This window comes from Eulemur rufifrons, chromosome 17, assembly GCF_041146395.1.
Source record: "Eulemur rufifrons isolate Redbay chromosome 17, OSU_ERuf_1, whole genome shotgun sequence".
NCBI lineage: Eukaryota > Metazoa > Chordata > Mammalia > Primates > Lemuridae > Eulemur > Eulemur rufifrons.
This window is the reverse complement of record NC_090999.1, coordinates 61,517,481-61,538,901: the sequence shown is the minus strand read 5'-3', so window position 1 is coordinate 61,538,901 and position 21,421 is coordinate 61,517,481. Positions and strand designations below refer to the sequence as shown.

Sequence of the window (21,421 nt, the reverse complement as noted above, 5' to 3'; positions counted from 1 at the left end):
TCCTTTGGCTAAACTCTCAATAAATATATCACTTAACAATAAATCAGCCAAGATAGAGGTAGACAGAGAAAGAGAGGGAGAGATGCAAATCATAGTCTCTCTCTTTTCTTTGCATGCCTCTATTGTCTAAAGAGTCAAATCCAAATTTGCTACAAGACATCGGAAGTCCTTGCTGATAGGGCTTCTGTCTGCTTCTTGAATGTCATTTCCCACTGTTCCCTACCTCACACCCCACTCTCCAGCAGTTATTCACAATGACAATTGTAACTATTTACAATTATTCAAACTAGTAGCACAGGCCCATGCCTCTACCTTTGCTTACGCTCATCTCTCCATCTAGTTAGGCCCTGGAGGATACAAACTCAAGAGGTTTATTAATAAAATCAGGGGTCAGAAAACTGCCCACTGGCCAAATCCATTCTTCATAAATGAAGTTTTACTGGAACATAGCCAGACTCATTCAATTGCACATTCTCTGTCACTGCCTATGTTGTCTGCTTATATTGCCTGTATTGTCTAGCACAATTGTAGTACAAGTACAGGCAGAGTAGTTGTGAGAGACCACATGGTTCACAGAGCCTAAAATATTTACTATGTATATGGCCCTTTACAAAAAAAATTTACTGACCCCCTGAATAAAATAATTAATTCTCCCACAATATAGTCTACATTTAAGGTATTATCAAACATTTAAATTAGAAATAATTTTAATCATGTTCTTTGTTAACTGGGGAAATATAATTGAGAACATACAAAACCTGAGAGATACGACTTACAGTTTTAGCCGTTTGGATAAAATAAATATTAAATGCAATAGAGTTTGCTGTAACAGTCTTAATATGTGAAAGCTCTAATGACCTTTCCTTTCAAATGACACAGGAAGCTAGAAATGATGAAACATGATATACACCTCTTCTTTTTTGAGACATCTCCATGAGAGTTCTTTTAAAAGACCTTTTCAGAGAAGCAACTGGACAAAATACACAGAGCCAAAGAGACAACCCATCTTTCAACTAGCTCCCCAAACCTTCTCTTTCTGAGTCATCTACTTCTTCGACCGATTTTGATTTCATTTTGAATCTGAGCTCTAAGTGTACGCCATCCTCCAGTAGTGAATAATGTGATCCTCTACCCAGGTCCCTTCCTGGGGCTGAGGTACCCATCCCTCAGCTGCTGGAAACAACAGCATCTGAGCTCCTCACTGGGAAACGTCCTCAGCTTCAGCAAATGGTCTCACCCAAGGTTACGCCCCACCCAGAGAGTGGCCAGAAGTCAAGGACTGCTAAAATGGGGATGGCAACGGCTCAGCCCTAAACTGGGAACAATTCCAAAGGACCGGCTCAGCTCCAGACCTCTCCCACAGGATCGAGCTCAGTTGCAACTGCCTGGGGATCAACTTCTCCCTCTGCACATTCTTGCCATCCTCACATCCTCATAGCTGTAACTCCCCAGAAAAGCTTCTGCCCACAACTCTCACTCTCAAAGTCTATTTACAGGAAACCCACACTGCATCACTCTACAACTCTGATTTACTTTTTCATAAATCTGGCTACTTCATACAGACTTGTTCCCTATTTACTGCTTTCATTTTACCTAAATCCTGAAACCACATTTTGATGCCCAGTTAGATTGGTTTTATCTTTCTTTTTTTTTTGAGACAGAGTGTCGCTTTGTTGCCCAGGCTAGAGTGAGTGCCGTGGCGTCAGCCTAGCTCACAGCAACCTCAAACGCCTGGGCTTAAGCAATCCTACTGCCTCAGCCTCCCGAGTAGCTGGGACTACAGGCATGCGCCACCATGCTCGGCTAATTTTTTTTTCTATATATATTTTAGTTGGCCAGATAATTTCTTTCTATTTTTAGTAGAGACGAGGTCTCGCTCATTGCTCAGGCTGGTCTCGAACTCCTGACCTTGAGCGATCCACCCGCCTCGGCCTCCCAGAGTGCTAGGATTACAGGCGTGAGCCACCGCGCCCGGCCATTGGTTTTATCTTTCTGACAATGTAATACACGCACAATTTGGCCAACTGATGTACTACTGAACTTCAAAAGGGACAACATTTTTACAGGTAATTTTGGTTTTATAGAAAAACAGAACAATAACCACAAGAATAAAACTAACCTTAAATTGTATCCCTCTCTACGGTGATTAGTAGGAACCCATGTTGACATGGTCAAATATAAACACTTCATCCATCATGCAGGGTTTGGTCCCATATTTCAACAGTAACCATAATTTAAAAGTGTATTCTATAATTTTGTAAATTACATACCACTCCTGAGGTAGGAAATATATCACTAATACTTCCATCAGCTTCCCACACTACGGTTATACGACCATATGTTCCTTTTAAGCGCTCAACATTCAAGGTTACTAGGCTATCTTGCTCCATTTCTTCTACTTGCTTATATAATGAATTCTAAAAAATACACAGAAAGTCACAAAACGTTACATGAAACAGACTTTTCTTTATTTCATGTTGTTATGTGTTTGCAAACTTCACAGTACTAAGCAACAGACTATAGTAAGTGAAAAACAATTATTAATAAAAAAACAATAATATAGGATTATCATGATTTAAAACACATGTTTGAATAAGTAAAAGATCAAATTGAAGTAAATAAAAATATTCATTTTTGTAGGATAAATTTTACCTTTGTTTTCCTGTTTCTACATTTTTCAAATTTTACTCAATGAACATATATTACTTTTATATTCAGAAAGCATATATTTTTTAGAAAGTATTCATAGCATGTAAAAAGTTTGTAGAACAGAAAGGATACAGAGTCAGGAGAGCAGGGAAGCCTTTTCCCACTGTGTAACCTCTCAGGGTTCCTCTAGGTATTCGCTTCCTATTTGTAAAATAAGAGTTTGACCTACATGGTCTCCAATGTCCCGTCCAAGTGTAATGACGTCATGAGAATTAGAGTGCTCTTCCTGATCATTTGCAAATGTCTCTTGTCCTTAAATGCATGTCATCTGAACTGTTCTGTAGGCTATCTTCGTTCCATTGATGGTGTTTCATCCTTAGCTCATGGTCTTTACAACTGTTTTTCTGCTAGAAATATCCCTTTCCGTTATGGTAGAATTCCTTACTTTCTTCTCTCCTATGCTTCTTAGCCTATTTCCTCTGTTCCAAACTACTTTCTACCTCTGTGTGACTACAACATTCTTCACCAAAGGCATGCAACATCTCTTGCCAGTCATTTAATTAACTGTTCCTCAAAATGAATATGTCAAAAGAATCCCTTACAATATCCCTGGTTTTTCCATAGGCAATAAAGCAAGCATCTGGAGTATAAAGATTTTTTAAAATCTTTCCATCAAGATTTTTCTTGTCTTTTTAGTATGGTAATCTGGAAAGAGACTCCCCCATTAATTTCTTAAAGCTCATGAAAGCTTCTATTTAGAATGCTAATTTAAGTAGAGATCCTACCCTATAGCGATATTTTACACAGCATTTTAACACATTGTTACAGATGTTACATAGTAATAAAATCTTGCTCAAGGCAATCAAACATTCCTGAGTAAAATGCCTTGATTTTAAAATATGCATATAATTTATTCACAAAAGACAATGCCTTTGAAAAAAGAAGCCTTTCTCTGGCTCCATGCCCTCCATGAATGAGGGTTAGTAAAATGAAGACTTAATGCAGCCAGAAATATTCAAGAAATTCTCATTATCCACTAAATCTCATCTCAGAATGTGATTGTCCAGACACAAAAGAACTGTATTGAGGAATTCTACTGAAAGAATTGGAGGGATCCAGGATACTATCTATTGGCAAGGATTAAACCCCAGTGATTTTATGTTTCTAAAACAATTTTGGAACAATTTTCATAAAGAGAAATATAGCATGCTTAAACAGTTGAGGAACAGAGTGTGCTCTCCATCTGCAGCAAGGCTTCAAGGTGAGCAGATGGAATCAAGCAGCAAAGCATGTTGCTTCTCACCTGGGAACCCGGGCTCTGCCTTACATGCTGGTACAAGGCCTGGAGAAGGCCATGTGAGTGTTCTGTTTTCTCTCCTGTGTAATGACAGGTTCATACCAAGCACCTAGTGTGTGTGCGCCAGGCACTTTTCTGGGTGCAGGGACAAAGCTGTGAATAAAGCAGTACCTGGCTCTCACGCTCTTTGATGCTAGTAACAAGAAATTGACAATGTACAAATCAGGCAATTATAAGTGCCATAAAGAAGAAAAAGCAGGATAAGAAGGCACAGAATGATCATGGAGAGTTGCAATATCTAATCAGGGAAGGCCTTTCTGGTAAGGTGCCATTTCAGCAGAGATCTGAAGAAAGTAAGGAAACAGGTAAGTACCTGGTGGGGATGGGGGTCCTCTTCTTTCTTTTTAACTGTCCCTGCCCCAGTTCGTATCTTAGAGCTACACTGTCCTACACAGTAGCCAATGGCCACATGTGGCTATTGAGCACTTGAAATGTAGCTAGTCTATAAGTGTCAAATGCACACTGGAGTTTAAAGACAAAGTATGAAAAAAATATAAACTATTTCATCAATAATAATTGATTATATATATTGGATATATTGGGTTAAATAAAATATAATATTAAAACTAATTTGACCTTCTTCCTACTTTTTTTTTAACGTGGCTGCTATAAAACTTCAAATCACATACGTAGCTCACATTAAATCTCTCTTCAGCAGAGCTGCCCTTAGGTCCAGTGATGGGCCAGAGTAGGTAAATAGGGTGATATTCTGAACCTTGCATGCAACCAACTCACATTAGTATGTCCCTAACTTCTCATCTTATCCCCCAAACCTGCTCCTCCCATAGTCCTCCATATCTCAATAAATAACAAATCCATGCATCCTACAGCTCTCTCACTTATTGCTGTAATACTGCAATAGTCTCCTAACCGGCCTATTTTATCCTTGCCCACTTACAATCTATTCTTAATACCACGACCAGAGTGTTCCTTTTAAAATGTGAGTCAGATCACGTCACTCTTCTACCCCATCTTCTTCAAAGTCTCCCCAATTCCCTCAGAGGTCAAATTCATTAAGATGCTAAGGGGCTTTGTAGCAAGAAAGTTTTACTGTATCAGGCCTTATTACTATCCTTAAAAAGGCCTTCTAGCAAGGTTGGCCGTTGGCTAGCATCTGGGAACTTGGATTTCAGGAGTGTTCCCACCATTCCCTGAACTGCTAAGTGGCTGCCTATGTCTAAACTGTACAAACAATGTGGTTTATGCTGAACATCTGTTTTCCTTCTGGGAGTCTAGAATTCTGGGATGTGCCTGGAAGAGGGTACCTATGTGATCAGGCTCCAATTAAAACCCTGGGCACTGAGTTTCTAGTGAGCTTCCTTGATTGGCAACATTTCACCTGTGTTGTGACACCTCAATGCTGGGAGGATTAAGTATGTCCTGTGTTATTCCACTGAGAGGACTCTTGGAAGCCTGCACCTGGCCTCCTCTGGACTTCACCCATGAGCTTAGATGATTTTGTCTTGTATTCTTTTTTTTTTTTTTTTTTTTTGGAAAATTTATTTTTTATTTATTTTTCTTTTCTTTTTTATTTCAAAAAATTCATGGGGTACAAATGTTTTTTGTTATGTGGATAAATTTTATCATGCTAAACTCAGGGCTTTTGGTGTACTCGTCCCCAGAATAGTGTTCATTATACTCAACAGGTAGATTTTTATCCTGCACCACCCTCCCACAATAATGGACATTGTTTTGTATTCTTCGCTGTGATAAATTACAGCTGTGGGTAAGACAAAATGCTGAGTCCTATGAGTCCCAAGTGAATCATTGAAACTGTAGGTGGTCATATGGGTCCCTGACACAGAAGCTTGGCCCTTCACCTGTTGGATTCCACCTCCCCCTTGCACACTGACTGCAGCCACAGTGGCCAGGTTGTTGCTCCAGATGGGGACAGGCAAGGCTTCACTGCAGGGCCTCTGTATAAGCCTCTGATGGGCCCTCTGCCTTAAATGCTCCTACCCCAGGTAGGCACAAAACTCATTCCCTCATCCCCTGCAGGCCTCTGCCCTTCTGCCACTTACTCCATACAGCCCTCCCTGATCATCCTATTTTCAGTTTCCTCACATACAACCTCCACTCCTTCCCTTGCACTCTCCATCTGCCTTCCCTGCCTACTGTTTCTCCATGGCACTTACCACCATCAGGAGTAGGACATATTTTCTTATGTCTTTGTTTATTGCCTGCATCCCCTTGCCCTTTAAAAAATTTTAAAGACTACGAGAATAAAGACTTTTACTGTTTTATTTTCTACGATGACTCTAGCATCTGAAATAGTATCTGGTACATAGTAGGTGTTTATTAAATATCTGCTACATCAATTCATGAATGAATTAATGAGTGAGTGGGCTTGTTATCCAGTTCTGGCCAATGAGACACAAGGCATTTTCTAGAAGATTTTTGGAAATTTCTTCCTTACTTTGAGAGTCACGTAAAGTATCTCTCTCCCACTGGACATGAACAAGAAAACAGTAGTCCTAACAACAACATTAGCTTTCAAACAACCAAATGAAGGATGAGTTTTGTGTTGGCAAAGTGGAGAGAAGAAAAAAATGTGGGCCATGGTGACAGGGCAGAGTATCCAACCAACCCGAACGCCCACCTTCTCTGTGGACATGCTTAGTATGTAAGCCAATTTGAGTTAGGTTTTCCTTACATGCAAAATATTTCAGAGAAAGGCACAAAATAAGCTGCAGCTGTAACTGCAGTTAAGAAGTCAGAATACATTTTGTAAATAGTACTAAATGATGTAAATAAATGGATGTCTTTTGCTTGTTGATAAAGAAATATGAAGTGTGGGCATGGGAGTGACCTGGGAAGATTTGCATGGTTCTCCTTCCTCGAGAAAAAGCATCTACATGTGTACAATGCACATATGGTTACAAATCTCTCTCCCAAATCCCCCTTTTCTCTCTCTCTCCCTCGCCCCTCTCCATCTCTACAGCAGTAACAAAGGCATAATAGCGCAGCAATACATTTGCATGTGATGTGTGTGGCACCACATAGTATTTAGAATCTACTTCATTATCGCCCTCAGGTAACAGGGCTAATAGCAGAGCCAAACTCCTGGAACAAGACCAAGTGGTAACATTTCAAATTCAATTCTATAAAAGGAATCAGAACCAAAAAAAAAAAAAAGAGAGAGAAAAAAGATTAGGACAAGTTGACTCAGAGAGTCTCACGTGTAAAAATTATAAGATGTCAGTAGAATTTACCTTCAGATGAAGAGTAGCAGGTGAGGCAGGGGAAAGGAAAGAGAGAAAGACTGAACATACTCAAAGTATGACTCACTAGGTGCTAATAACAGCTAATATACAAGTAGAATAAATAAATAGCTTTGACTTGTAAGTGTGGGATCTTCAGCATCATTACCTGAGCAAAGGCAACAACTCCATAGGCATCATCATTAGACAGAATAGTTATTGTTACAGAACCATTAATACCAATCTCTGCTCCTCCTTTGGGATTTTTAAGCTGAACTTTGAAGGATTCTTCTTCCTCTGGAACTACATCATCAAGGATATTTACCACTATTGTGGCTTCTTTGTCACCAGGTTCAAATATCAGCTCACCTGAACTAGCATAAGAAGTATACATAAATTAAGTCAACTACCACAAATTCAAGATTTATATGTAGTAGATTACTCATAAAATTATCATTACATTGATCAATACTAAAGGTTTAGATGAATCACATTTCATATTATTTATTAATCCCTTTTAATCCAAAATATTCATATGATAGTGATGAACTTGGTGGAATAGATATTAGAAATACACATAATAACCAAATTTCTGGCTGATAAATAGCTCTTATATTTTGTATATTTTTCAGTCACTAAATAAAAACTTAGAAATTAGGTGCCATACAAAATTATGGTGAGCATAAAGACATATAGCATAAATTGTTGAACCTACCTGGGAATAAAGTCAGACTGGCTGGAGATGTAGACTAGCTCATATATATGCGAGTGGGTAGTTCCCACTAGAACAATTAAATTCTTGCTTGAATTAAGGGACTTGACTGTAACAGAAGCTGCATCATAAGCAGAAGGTGCTTCCAGAACAAAGGAGAATTGACTCAGTTCTGAATTCCAGCAATAAAGAGCAGACATATCTTGGCCAATGAGAAGTATGTGAACTGCAGGAAGGAAAGAAAAGGCAACCCAAGTGAAATGTAAACTGTCACCTTCCACACTCCCTGTATTGGTTTCAAAGCAAAACCTTTCTAATGCTCAAAGTTCCATTTTGATTCGAGGTAACCAAATATGATTCAATTTCTGAAATAACAGAATGTAAATAATAACTTTTAAATGCTGCAGGATGATCAAACCAGCCTAACAATGTATGCACATCCATTTACTAAAGAAAGAAATCACTAGCTGGTAAAACTCTCACAGATTTTGTCATCTCAGTATTTATTTATTGAATAGCATAGTAGGATATTTTTTAAAGTGAAAAATAACCATAATCCCACCATTAAATGTTTCACTTTTATATTTTCCTTTGCAATTATAATCCATATGAATTCACAATTGACAGTTATAAACAATATAAAAATACAGAAAAAAAATCTTAATCTTATACTGTATTTATAGTATTATATAGTCTTATATGTTGTTTCATGGCATTGAAGTTTATAACTTAATGCATAGACAATAACCTATAGGGTTGATCTGCAAAGTATATTGAATAATTTCCTTGCACTGGATATTTGTTGTTTTACATTTAATTTTTCAATAGTAAGTAGAGGCAGAATTATTCATGCTAATTATCTTCACTTGATGAATTTTTCAAGGTAGTTAGGACAGAGGATAATTGAACAAATTTATGGTTCAGAGAATATTCTGCCAACCCCTATTTGAAATGTTATCAGGAAATCATGCTTTTAATAGTTCAAAGCATTGGTACATATTTGTATCTACACAGGTTAAGAAGGAAGGGGGCTTACTATGTTGTATATATTACTAAAGAATCTTCAGACTCAAAACTGTGGGGAAATAAGAAATCATAGAGAAATATGCACATATTCCAATATTTGCAGAAACAAATTGGAATAGATATCAAGACTGATTAAATATTAAAATAGCACAAAGAACAAGACAGCATCAGTCTATTCTAAAATTTTAGCCCATAGGTTACAATGAGAAACCCCATATCCTTACTCTTACATATTAAGAACTACTGATCATGTTTGTTTATAATAATTAATTTAAGTGCTAGTGCAGTTTAGTAAATGTTGCATAAAAGGTAAAGATCATCAAGAAAAGTGTTAATAATAGGCTTGAATTTTAAATGGCCACATATTTTTCATAAAGCTTTGTAAAACTGGAGACCCACAGTAAAGAACAAACTCGAGTGGATCTCAACATCCCTCAAGTTTAGCTGATTCTACCATCTCAAACAAGATCATCTCTGCTTGGAATGAAATGACCTTTTGCACGTATGAACTTCCAATGTATATCAACAGTCTTGGATTCTCTTCTAAGCTACAACCAGTAACAGTTACTCTGGACATGAATGATTCAAATTTAATGTATCCCAACCAAACTCATTATCTCTGCCCTAAAAAACCTGTTCCTCCTCCAGCAATCACCGTAATAGTTATAGGACTACCATCCATCTACTAATTGCAAGAAATTAGGGCTCATGATTGACATCCTCTCTCTCACCTCCCCCATATCTAATCTATCAACTCCTATGGATTTTACTTGTGAGACATTTTCTTTTTTTTTTTTTATTATGGGGGTACAAAAGTTTAGGTTATGTATATTGCCCTTGCCCCCCGAGTCAGAGCTTCAAGTGTGTCCATTCCCCAGACAGTCCGCATTGCACACATCATGTAGGTACACACCCATCCCCTCCCCTCTCCCCCCACATCTGCCGGACATCCAATTGGTGTTGTTCCCAAATGTGCACTTAGGTGATGATCAGGGAAACCAGTTTGCTGGTGAGTACATGTGGTGCTTATTTTTCCATTCTTGGGATACTTCACTTAGTAGAATGGGTTCCAGCTCTATCCAGGAGAACATAAGAGATTCTATATCACCGGTATAAGAGTGAGACATTTTCTGAATCAATCTACTTCTCTGATTTTCCCCCTGCATCACCTACCCCTTTCCAAGCTCCGTCATTCAGCATCTCTAGTCTAAAGTATGAGCCTCCAGCTTGTTTTCAGACATCTTGTCTTACCAACTTCTAAGTTTTTTTTACCATGGCAGCAAAAGTTCCCTTTTTAAAACACACTTACAGACACACACACATACACAGAGTCTCTCTGTCTCGCTACCCCCGGGGCTCTCTATCTCCATTTCCTCATCACCTTCTTATAAAGGGCATCCCAATACTTTTAAGATAAAGACCATAATCCTTTAAGTCCCTATCTGATTTATCTGATTATATATTTGGTTGCACTCAGTACCACTGTTTCCTCACTGCCTGTGTTTGGGCCACAATGGCCCGTTTCTGGTCCTTCCCTAAGAGCTCACCACCATCACCTGACCTCTTTGCACATGGTCTTCCCTTTGCCTAGAGCCTGCCGCATGCTCAATTCTTTGCCTTATTAACTCTTACTCTACCTTGAGTTCCCAATTAAATGATCCTTCTTAAGAAAGCTTTCTGGGCATCGCTTAGACCATGGCAAGTCCTCTCATTTTGTGTTATGAGAGTATTTTATTCCACTTTCTCATGGCAGTTATCTGTTTATAGCTAGAAACTTACTTGTGTGATTATATGTAATGTCTCTCTTCCCTACTACATGTTAAACTTCTTAAGGGCAGAGACTATATGTGCTTTTGCTTACCTTTGTTTCCCCAGGGCTTACTACTGTGCTTGGCACATAATTGGCACTTAAAAATATCTATTAACTAATAAAAGAGAGAAAGGTGAAGGGGAAGATAAGTTTACATGTCCTTGTAGTCTTTGTCATATTCATCCTTCCTCTTCCATTTAAAGAATTCAGTTACCACCTAACAATCTCTGTCAAGTCATTAACCAGAATAAATACGTGATCCTCATAGTCATAGCTCCAATCTATTACTTTTAATAAAATATTTGACACATTCAAAATAAGAAAGTCCTCGAACATTATTTAATGCATAATTTCAGCTTTCAAGGGATCTATAATAAGCCACTCTAAATAACTACCTACAATCTTTTCATACTTCTACAACCTCAAGTCACAGAAACAAAAGAAATAAAAAGACCTCACAATGGGTCCCTTAACAAGCCTCTGGCAGAATTTTCCACAAATTCTTTTAGAAAGTATGCCTATTATATTTTTTAAAAATCTTTTAAGGGAATTGTATAACTTTAATTAATGGCCCATTCAAGCAGCACTCATCATCCTTAAAAAAAACATTCATTAGGCAACTATTTTGAATAATAATAAGTGACTCAAGGAGATACAGTTAGTCCACTTGAAAACTTGAGGTATAAGAGAAGCAAAAATAGTAAAGGCAAAAAATTAAAGGACACATAGACAAAAACTAAACAAATACATTATGAAAGATACAGAATTTATTCAGTAATTCATTTATTGGGTGAATGTAAGAAAGTCACCCAAGTTGTACATCATAGGATAGCATCACAGATTCATGACCTGAGTGTTGCTGATGTAAAGAAAAGTTATTTAAGAAAGGATGAGCAGAACAGAGACACGTACAGGACTCTGATGGCAAAAGGAAGAAAGTGTGGAGGCCAGAAAACAACGTAATAGTCCCAATGGGAAGTGTCCTAGGGATAGAGAGAATGTGGTATGGACATTCCACAGGGCCGAGGAAAAAAGAGTAGAAAATGTGGAAACAAAGTACAATGAGATAAACCATCTATAAAAAATGAAAGGTAAATAGAATAACATCAGCAAGATGGTGGAATAGGAATTGTCTAGCTCCACTATTTCCCACAGAAATCCAACTAGCAACTATCCATAGACAAGAATACCCTCATGAATATTTCAGATGCGGGGGTGGTGCTAAGACTTCCCCTTGGATCACAGACTAAAAACAGCTGCATAGGAAGGATAAGATGAAACTTACCCTTACAGTTTCATCTTACCCTTTCCTCCCTCCCTCCCTCAAGCCAGCACAGTACTACATAAAGAGTATCCCCCGGATCCATAGTTTTTACAGAGGGAGGAGAGAGTTGGAGGTAGACATTCAGCTTCCCCATCATTCCAGGACTTTTAACACTCTCTCATCTTGCCCCATGAAAAACATTGGTGGTATCAGCAGGGGTAGACCACCTGGGGTCAGTTAGAAACAAAGAACAGGGGTGGAGTTCACAGTGGTCAATGTGCAGATCTTGGTGATGGCACTGCATTCTGGACAGTGGAGGTACACCAGCAGAGAGGCCAGCCCACAGTATTGCTCTGCAAGAAGCACAGTCAATAGGTCTCCCAGGCTTGAATCCCTGACCAGCTTCCACACCCAGCCCCGGTGTGATGCTGTCCCTGAAACTTCTTCAGGCCAGGAGATGGGGCATGTCAACAATTATCTGCTGAGCTCTGCCCAGGCCCACTGGGTGAGCTTCAACTAAGCCAAGCCCCAGTGCACTTCTTAGCCCTTCCTCAGGCCAGAAGGAAAGGGCAAGTTGGTGATTATGTATGGAGGAAATATCTGGCCCCACCTGGACCCAGCTACAGAGCTGTGACCCAGACAAGCCCCGATGCTCTCCTTAACCCTCTGCCCCACATCGAGAGGCAGAGGTAGGTCAGTGATTATCTACAAAGGGAGCATCAGACCAAGCTACCAAGCTGCAACCCAGACAAGCACTGGTGTGCTCCTTAATCCCACGCCCCAGGCCTGGAGGCAGGAACAGCAATTCAGGAGTTATCCACAGTGGGAGCATCTGGCCCTGCCAGGACTCAGCTGCAGAGCATCAACCCAGGCAAGCCCTGAGGCTCTCCTTAAGCCCTCACCGGTTCAGGAGGCAATAATAGGTCAACAAGTATCTTCTGAGGGGAGACTCTGACCTTGCTCAACCCCAGCAGCTGAGCAGCTACTTCACCAAGCCTCAGTGCTCTGCTTAAGGCTAACCTAGGACATGTCCATGCATATCTGTGCAGTTTAGTCTCTATCCCTGCCTACCCTGAGTGGTTGAGTAGTGGTCCCAGAGACCTCACCCAGCTGCAGAGCCTAGCACATGGCCTGCCCTGGTATACAGATCCCAAACTGTAGTACTGGCCAGCCAGGAAAGACGACTGACCTATAACACCATCTGATCAGAAGCAATAACAGAGCCCAATCAACAGCTCTGCCTTGACGCAGGCTCCAGTCAGAGGTCTCACTGAACCTCAGAGCACAACCAACAGTTCCACTCAACCCCAGAGCAACTTTAAAAAGTTGAGTTCCTAGAAGTAGAAAGTAGAATGATGGTTGTCAGAGGGGGAAGAGCAAGAGAATGTGGAGTTGCTGGTTAAAGGGTACCAACTTTTGGCTAGACAGGAGGAATAAATTTTGAGATCTATTGCATAGCAGGATGACCATAGTCAATAATAACATGTTACGTATTCAAAAATAACTAAGAAAGTAAATTTTGAATGTATCATCACAAAAATGTGAAGTGAGTGAGATGATGGATATGTTAATTAACTTGATTTAATCATTCCACACTGAATACATATATCAAAACATCATATTATACTTCATAAATATAATATAATTAAGATTTATAAATTTAAAATAGTAATTAGAAAATCAGAGGTAAATAACCTCTGATTCCTGGTAGTCGCTGAGGTGACTTAAGGTAGCAGTGCCTAAAGGTTGCACTACCTAATAGAGAAAGCAGCAGCCAAGCACCTAGGGGAAAATTGCAAAAATAGTCTCCTGTATTTGTTTCAAATCCTCTAGTCATCTCAATCATTATCATTTACTTTGTACATTTTAACTTTGGAGAGTTCAATTATCCTCATGCATCAATGTTTCTGAAATATAAGCCTCTACCTCTGATTTCCTTCCGATTTCAGTTCCACACCTCTAACCACCCACAGATGCTTCTGCAACATCTTGAACTAAAGATGCCTATAATCAAGCTTATCACATTTCCCACTAAAGATATTTTTCCTATATCTTTTCCTAATTTCAATACTAATCTTTCCTCCCAATTGCCAAGGTGTGATAACTTTTGCTCCAGACATTTGAAAAGTCATCAAGTGCCGTTGTATCTCCATTTCTAATTTCTCTTGCCCACAATAATCTTTATTTCTAATTTCTCACCGCAGCTCAGGACCCTCTTTGACTTTTGCCTAGGCAGTTGCCAGTCACTCCATCCAGCATATTGCACACACCAAAGCTAGGAGGAGTAATAAAACATGTCTTCAATCATCACTGGCCTTCAAGGGTTTATCTACCTCGTTAGTGCTCTGAGTGTGGTCCAGGGACCCCCTAAGAGTCTTTGAAAAACTTTTAGAGGCTCTCTGAGGTCCAAAATATTTTCATAATAATACTAAGACATTGTTTGTCTACTTCACTCTCATTCTTTCATTAGTGTACAGAATTTTCCAGAGGCGATATGACTGATAATATTGCAAGACTGAATGCAGATGCAGATATGAGAATCCAGACTTAGAAAGACAACTACTGCATGATCTCACTTATTCGTGGAATCTAAAAAAAAGTCAAACTCACAGAAACAAAGTTTAGAATGGTATTTGCCAGAGGCTGGGGGATGGGGGAAATTAGAGATGTTGGTCAAGGGTACAAACTTTCAGTTATAAGATGGGTGAGTTCTGCAGATCTATTCCACAGCCTGGTAACTATAGTTAACAATAACGTATTATATACTTGAAATTTACTAAGAGAGTAGCTTTTGCCAAAAAAAAAAAAGGTAAATATGTGAAGTGATGGATAGGTTAATTGGCTTGATTGAGGGAATCATTTCAAAATACATACATAAACAAAAACATCACATGGTGCACCTTAAATATAGACAATGTTTATCTGTAAGTCATACCTTGGTAAAGTGGAAAAGATAAATTAATTAATTATTTTTAAAAAGGGAATCCATATGTCATGTATTAAACCAGACATTAAAGAAATTTGTACAAACTGGAAAAAAAAAAAAAATGCTACTCTTCCCACAAAGGTTTTTGTTTTGGAAAATACAGGTTTTAAAAAAAAAATGTTATTTATATTTACACATAATGAATATACTGTTGTCATTTTAAATAAATAAGAAAAATCTTTTAAATTTCTCAGTTTTAATTTCTTTTTTTTTATTTTTTATTTATTTATTTATTTATTTTTTGAGATAGAGTCTCACTGTGTTTCCCAGGCTAGAGTGAGTGCCTAGCCCGTGGCGTCAGTCTAGCTCACAGCAACCTCAAACTCCTGGGCTTAAGCGATCCTACCGCCTCAGCCTCCCGAGTAGCTGGGACTACAGGCATGCGCCACCATGCCCGGCTAATTTTTTCTATATATAAATTTTAGTTGGCCAGATAATTTCTTTCTATTTTTAGTAGAGACGGGGTCTCGCTCTTGCTCAGGCTGGTCTCGAACTCCTGAGCTCAAACAATCCACCCGCCTCAGCCTCCCAGAGTGCTAGGATTACAGGCGTGAGCCACCGCGCTCGGCCTCAGTTTTAATTTCTAATACAAAAAATATCAATAGATATAATGGATACAAACTGAAGTTCTTTGAGGTCCTCAAATTTTGAAAAGGGAGAAAAATTCCTAAGACTAACATGTGTGAGAACTGCTGGGGGATCTGAGGCACAGGCAGATCCTGGGCCTGCCATCCCAGGTCCTCTTCTGCAGACTCCAATAGGTGTCAGCACCATGACATTCTGGTCAAATCCTCTGTCCCCAGCACTCCTGTCTGCCAATGGTGCCCTCAACACAATAAACACTTCTGTCTTTCTCTTTTGCTCAGATCCCTCTCCCTGCCCAAAATATTTCCTGCCAATTCACCCAGACATAGCTCAAGCTGCTTCTGAGATCTCTTAACCACTCCAGTTCTACCCCTCACAGAGCAAACGGTATTGGTCCTCTACCTTGAATTAGCATCTTAATATTTTTTCTTGCTTCTCCAACCAAATAGTAAGCCTTTTAATATAATATCTAATTTTTGATAACTGTGTGCTATTTCATTCATAGAATTACCATGTCTCAATTTAAGAGCAGGGCTGTGGTTCACCCAGACTCTCCTGCAGAGCCACTCAGGTTTGGGTTCCAGGTTCCTCTGGACACCTCTACAGGAGACATGATGATCCACTGACCGTGTCCCCTTCCCACGCTGCTGACACTCGGCCTGTGTGGCAGTTTGACAAGCACATATGCCAGATGGCCTTCGCTTCTTCTTTTATCATTGGCCCACCCAAGTGATTCCTTGCCAAACCTAAAATAATCCTACAGCCTCCAGACCTTGGGTTCTTATGAACAGACTTTGTTTCTGGAACCACAGTGATTAAAAATATTGCTTATGTTTCTGATGTGTGGGTTAAAGTAGAGAAGACCAGGAAAGGATTTCAGACTGTGGAGGAGGCTGGTAGAGTAAACGAGGATGGCAAACTTCTCATAGTCATTTTCTGACTTAAAAAAAGAATTCTAAATGCAAAAAGTTGCTATCGTCATATGCATACTTTCATATTTTAAAAATATATATTTAATGTCACTATTCTTTTCGCTAGACAAAAGAAATATACTGTCTTGAGTCTTCACTAATATTTTCCTCCATATTTTAGCCATTCTGATTATCATGCACGGTGCTCATAGAATTTCAAAAAATTCTAAGACTTCTGGAAGAATTATTATAAAGATCTTGATTTTACATTCTTATTAAAATACTCAGTGTCTGGCAATGCGACAATCTAATTCAATGAGATTAAAATCATTCTTGCTTTCCACACTGCCTTTAGGATTGGTGAGCAGTTGAAAAGTTCTTACCTATTCCCGAGGCTGGTGTGAAAGAGTGGATCCCGTTAACAGAAGTAAAATCCAAGGATTGAAAATATCTGAAAGAAGACTGTCCTGTCTCCCAGATAAAAATATCAATTGAATTCTGATCTCCTACAATAATAGAATAAAAGTCAAATCTTAAAGCAAATGTTACAGGAAAAAAATGACAAAATTGCACAGTAAAACTAAGATAAAAATATTAAATTTAATTTAAAAACAAATTTCCTCAGACTACATTTAGTTTAACAAAAATACAACTTAGTAAGAAGTGTTTCAAAAGTGCATTCACCACTTGAAGTAAATACATGGTTAGCCGTTAACCATGATCTAATGCTAAAGAAAGAACATGGACGATATTATTTTTTATTTTTTAGGAATGTTGGAATTTTATAAAAGTTCCACTAAGCAAAATAAAGCAAATTTCTATTCATAGAGTATTTTGGACCATCCTCAAAAGTTATTAAACATCATTTATTAATACTATAAAATATTCATGGCACCCTATGTATTCATATAAAATTATTTACTTTCACTTGGGGTATAAAATCTTTATGGATCTTTCAACTTTACCTACCCACTTCCAATTTTATTTTAATCTAACTTTAAAGTAGTCAGAACACCACAAAATTATGGGCATAGTGCTTAAATTTTTTTCCCAAAAGACATTTATAGCTGACAGTTAGTACTTACCATCTATCAAGGAACATTCTATTGATTAGCTCAAAAATTATTATAACAGCATTTTCATATAAAACATACCATCTGAATGCTAAATGATTTCCATAATAACTATATATGCATTACAAATACTGTACCTTCTCACCTAGAAAGGTATTTTTGGCAAAGATTAAGTAAATATCATTGCCAGCAGACAAAGCCTCGACTTGTGTTGTCCCACTGACTGGCACCTCTTGAAAGGTATTAAAGCCACTGCCAGACCATCTGAATAAAAGGGAATTTAGCCTGGCATTAACCTGGGAAATGGCTAAGAACACAGAGCCTCCTCTGTTGAACACGGCCATGCTCAGCACTCCTCGGACAGGGAGTGTTTGATGCAACACAAAGCTTCCTCCATTCCACCTGAAGACCTGTAAAAAATGTTCAAATACAAAACTCTTTATATGACTAGGAATTTAGCACTTGTGAGAATTTAACCAATATCATGTGTTTACTTTCCTGGATCCTTTTATTTACTTAGGAGGATACGTTCATAAATGAGAAAATATCAAAACTGATGTTCCCTCGCTGCTCTCTCCTTTTTATCTGTGTGTGTGCACACACGAGCACACACATGCAGAAAGAACGCAAGAGAAGTTATTTGAAAAGAAATCGGTATGAAAAATACATCTGTGCAGGAGTTGGTGACAGAAAGGAAAGGGAAAGCCAAAACAGAAGTGAATTAAATTAAATATGAAAAATTTGGAACCAGATAAGAAACTTTCTATGCTGTAATATCATTACCAACTATTCAAGCAAGAGAATACAGAGAAACACCTAAATCTTTCTTGTCCCCATGGTGGCAGTCAATGCACACAATGCATATACTTTCAGGGCAAGTGTTCATATATTTAAAATTAAAAGGAAATTCAGACTCTACCTGGTTTCTTATACAAACTAATCAATTTCACAAAGAATTATATTCATTCAGTCAACAATTAGGAACTTTGAGTCAGACATTACATCTAACTTGATTTCCCTAATACTTTCATAATTCTCTATCAGACCATCCTAATTGTCATCTTCAGCATTTGTCTCATTTTATAATCATGCATTTATTCAGTTACTGATGTTTATTGTTTACCTTTTCCTAATAGTTAATAAGATCCAAAAAGAGAGGAATCACTTGGGTGGGCCAGTAACATAGTACAGACTTTATGGAAAACAGTATGGAGATTCCTCAAAGAACTAAAAGTAGCCCTACCATTTGATCCAGCAATCCCACTACTGGGTATTTACCCAAAGGAAAAAAAGTCATTTTATCAAAAATGCACCTGCACTCCAATGTTTATTGCAGCACAATTCACAACTGAACAGAGATGGAATCAACCAAAGTGCCCACTGATTCATGAGTGGATTAACAAAATGTGTTCTATGTATACTACAGAGTACTACTCAGCCATGAAGAAGGATGACTGAATGCCTTTTGCAACATGTTGAATGGAACTGGAGACCATTATCCTAAGTTAAGTACCACAAGAATGGAAAAACAAACACCACATGTACTCACTATTGAAATGGAACTAACCAATGAGCACATCTGTGCACAGAGGAATGTAAAACTTAGTGGAAATCAAGGAGGGGGAGGTGGGATGATGGGAGGGGCAAAAACCTACCAAATGGGTACAGTGAACACTATTTGGGTGATTGGCACACTTAGAGCCATTACAAAAGCAATACATGTGACCAAAACATTTATATTCCTTTAATACTTTGAAATAAAAAAATAAAAGTAAATAAATTTGAGAATGAGGTGTCACATGCTGATGGCATATATGATAATAACAGGAAAACATCCACTGAATTTGGCCACCTAGTTATCATCAGTGAGCACAAGTAAGTAAAGCAAAGAGATCATTCTATCAAAATGTCTTACTATAGAGGAGAAAAAAGACATGAAACAAAAACTAAAAGGGGATGAGATCAGGGAGGAATTTCTTTCTAAGCTGGGTGATCCTAGAACATTTATACTGATTGTAATAGTCAAGAGAGAGAGGGAGAAAGATGCTAGAAATGAAGGGAATAACTAAACTTTATGAAGACAAGAAGGGCACCGATGTGAGATGTGGCTTTTACAGAAGGGACACACCCTCCATTCTAACAGAAATGAGGAATAAGACTGGGTTTTAAGCGGGTTTTTGAATTTGGTGTTGGGAAGATGAGTGATCTTCCTTCTGGTCACTTTCATTTCAACAAGACTGTTAGCTGAAAATAAGGAGACGAGAAGCATGTACGGAAGTTGGGGAGTAACAAAAATGATCAAATAAGCATTACCAGGATTACAAGACCTAGTTTATTAAAGAAATGTGGGATTTCTGCGGTGATGCTGAGTGTCCATGTGGCAATGTTAATCATGAATTTTTACTGATACTGTCTGTCTGATTGTGTGATTTTTCTCCATAATGTTTTCCAACTCAGTTAAATTCTAATTAAATGTTCCTCCTTATTGTTACATTTGCTTTGGGTCTTAAAGATAATATAATATTTATAACCTATTATTTAAAAATTAGTTGTAACTAATTAATATTCACATTCTATTTAATACTTTACCATTTTACCACAGTCAAATCACGGTTTTCTTTTATTATGAAGCTATAGACCATATCTTTGATAAATTTCAATTATGGTGTTAAAAAGAAAAGGGAAAAAAACTTCATTTTAAAAGAATCATACCTGAGTTAATTCAGAGTCATCTCTTTGACTTGCAATAATTAAATAATCTTGACTGTCTGAAGTAAAATATCTTACTTGAGAACTTTCCAAAATAATGATTGTTTGTACCTGCAAGGAAGACAGAAGAGTGGGCATAAGGATTTAAAGGAGACTTTAAGAAAGGCATTGAATATACTAATAGTATGAGTTTGTATTTGAAGTTCAAGACTTGAAAATTCTGATCCCTAGGTATGCATATTAAGTGTCATTTCAAAAGACAGAAATGTACCTGGATTAAGATACCTTGCTAAAATGTATATATTAACTTGCAAAAAGTGCTTTTTCATATCAACATACAGTATACATTATCTTCCATTTTGACCAATCTTACAAATCTAAATTAAGCAATCTATTAAAAAATAAAAATTTTTTTTTTTACCAGGAATAATTTAAATCCAGATGTGAATGTATATACACTGTTAACAGAAGGCTTTTCTTCTCTTTCTTCATGAGTAATCACAAAGTAGGGAGAAAGACCAATATTAAAGGCCTCACAAGTTTTAGGATTTTCTATATTTAAATCCTAGGAAAAGAGAAATAAGAATAACAGTAATTCATGTTACTCCCAAAACTTATCTGTACATTTTATTTTGTGCACCATAAAAATAAGTGATGTTTACCTCAACTGGAATAAAAATCCCTTGCCATCGGTAAACAGTAAAAGATGATTTTCTTAACATTATACCATATATTGAATTTTCCAAAGTAAAAAAACACCAGCCAGAAGCTGATTCATCCAAAAAAGTTTGAAATATGGAAAACACAAGATCCATTCCCCCTGAAAAACATAAATCATGATTTACTAGTGTATAGTCCCATCCAAACCTTATCTATTCTAACTGATTGTTCAAATGGGGAGACTAGTGAGTTTGTTACTTCAAATGAAGATCCTGTCTTGGCGTGTGTGTGTGTGTGTGTGTGTGTGTGTATGAGAAAGAAAAGAGACAAGCTAGGGAATTTAAAATAGCCACAAATGAAGATTTAAAAAAAAAAATAAGAAAAATTATTAATTATCTATACCCACATAGACTTTTCCAAGGTGTATTTAAAAATAAATACTACATGCATAATTTAAAGGGAAATATGCTCAACATGGT

The 21,421-nt window shown here is 37.8% G+C and overlaps 1 protein-coding gene across 1 annotated transcript in view; it reads right to left on the bottom strand.

Moving 5' to 3' along the window:
- The window catches only part of ADGRV1 (adhesion G protein-coupled receptor V1), a 501,294-nt gene that overhangs the window by 339,441 nt on the left and 140,432 nt on the right, over positions 1–21,421 (bottom strand). Inside the window, exons 46-53 of the mRNA XM_069492870.1 lie at positions 20,945–21,102; positions 20,704–20,847; positions 20,286–20,393; positions 17,719–17,983; positions 16,884–17,006; positions 7,922–8,144; positions 7,376–7,580; positions 2,271–2,417 (exon numbers count right to left, since the gene is read on the bottom strand). Of these exons, the coding sequence (XP_069348971.1) occupies positions 2,271–2,417; positions 7,376–7,580; positions 7,922–8,144; positions 16,884–17,006; positions 17,719–17,983; positions 20,286–20,393; positions 20,704–20,847; positions 20,945–21,102 (1,373 nt within the window). The remainder of the gene's footprint in view (positions 1–2,270; positions 2,418–7,375; positions 7,581–7,921; positions 8,145–16,883; positions 17,007–17,718; positions 17,984–20,285; positions 20,394–20,703; positions 20,848–20,944; positions 21,103–21,421) is intronic.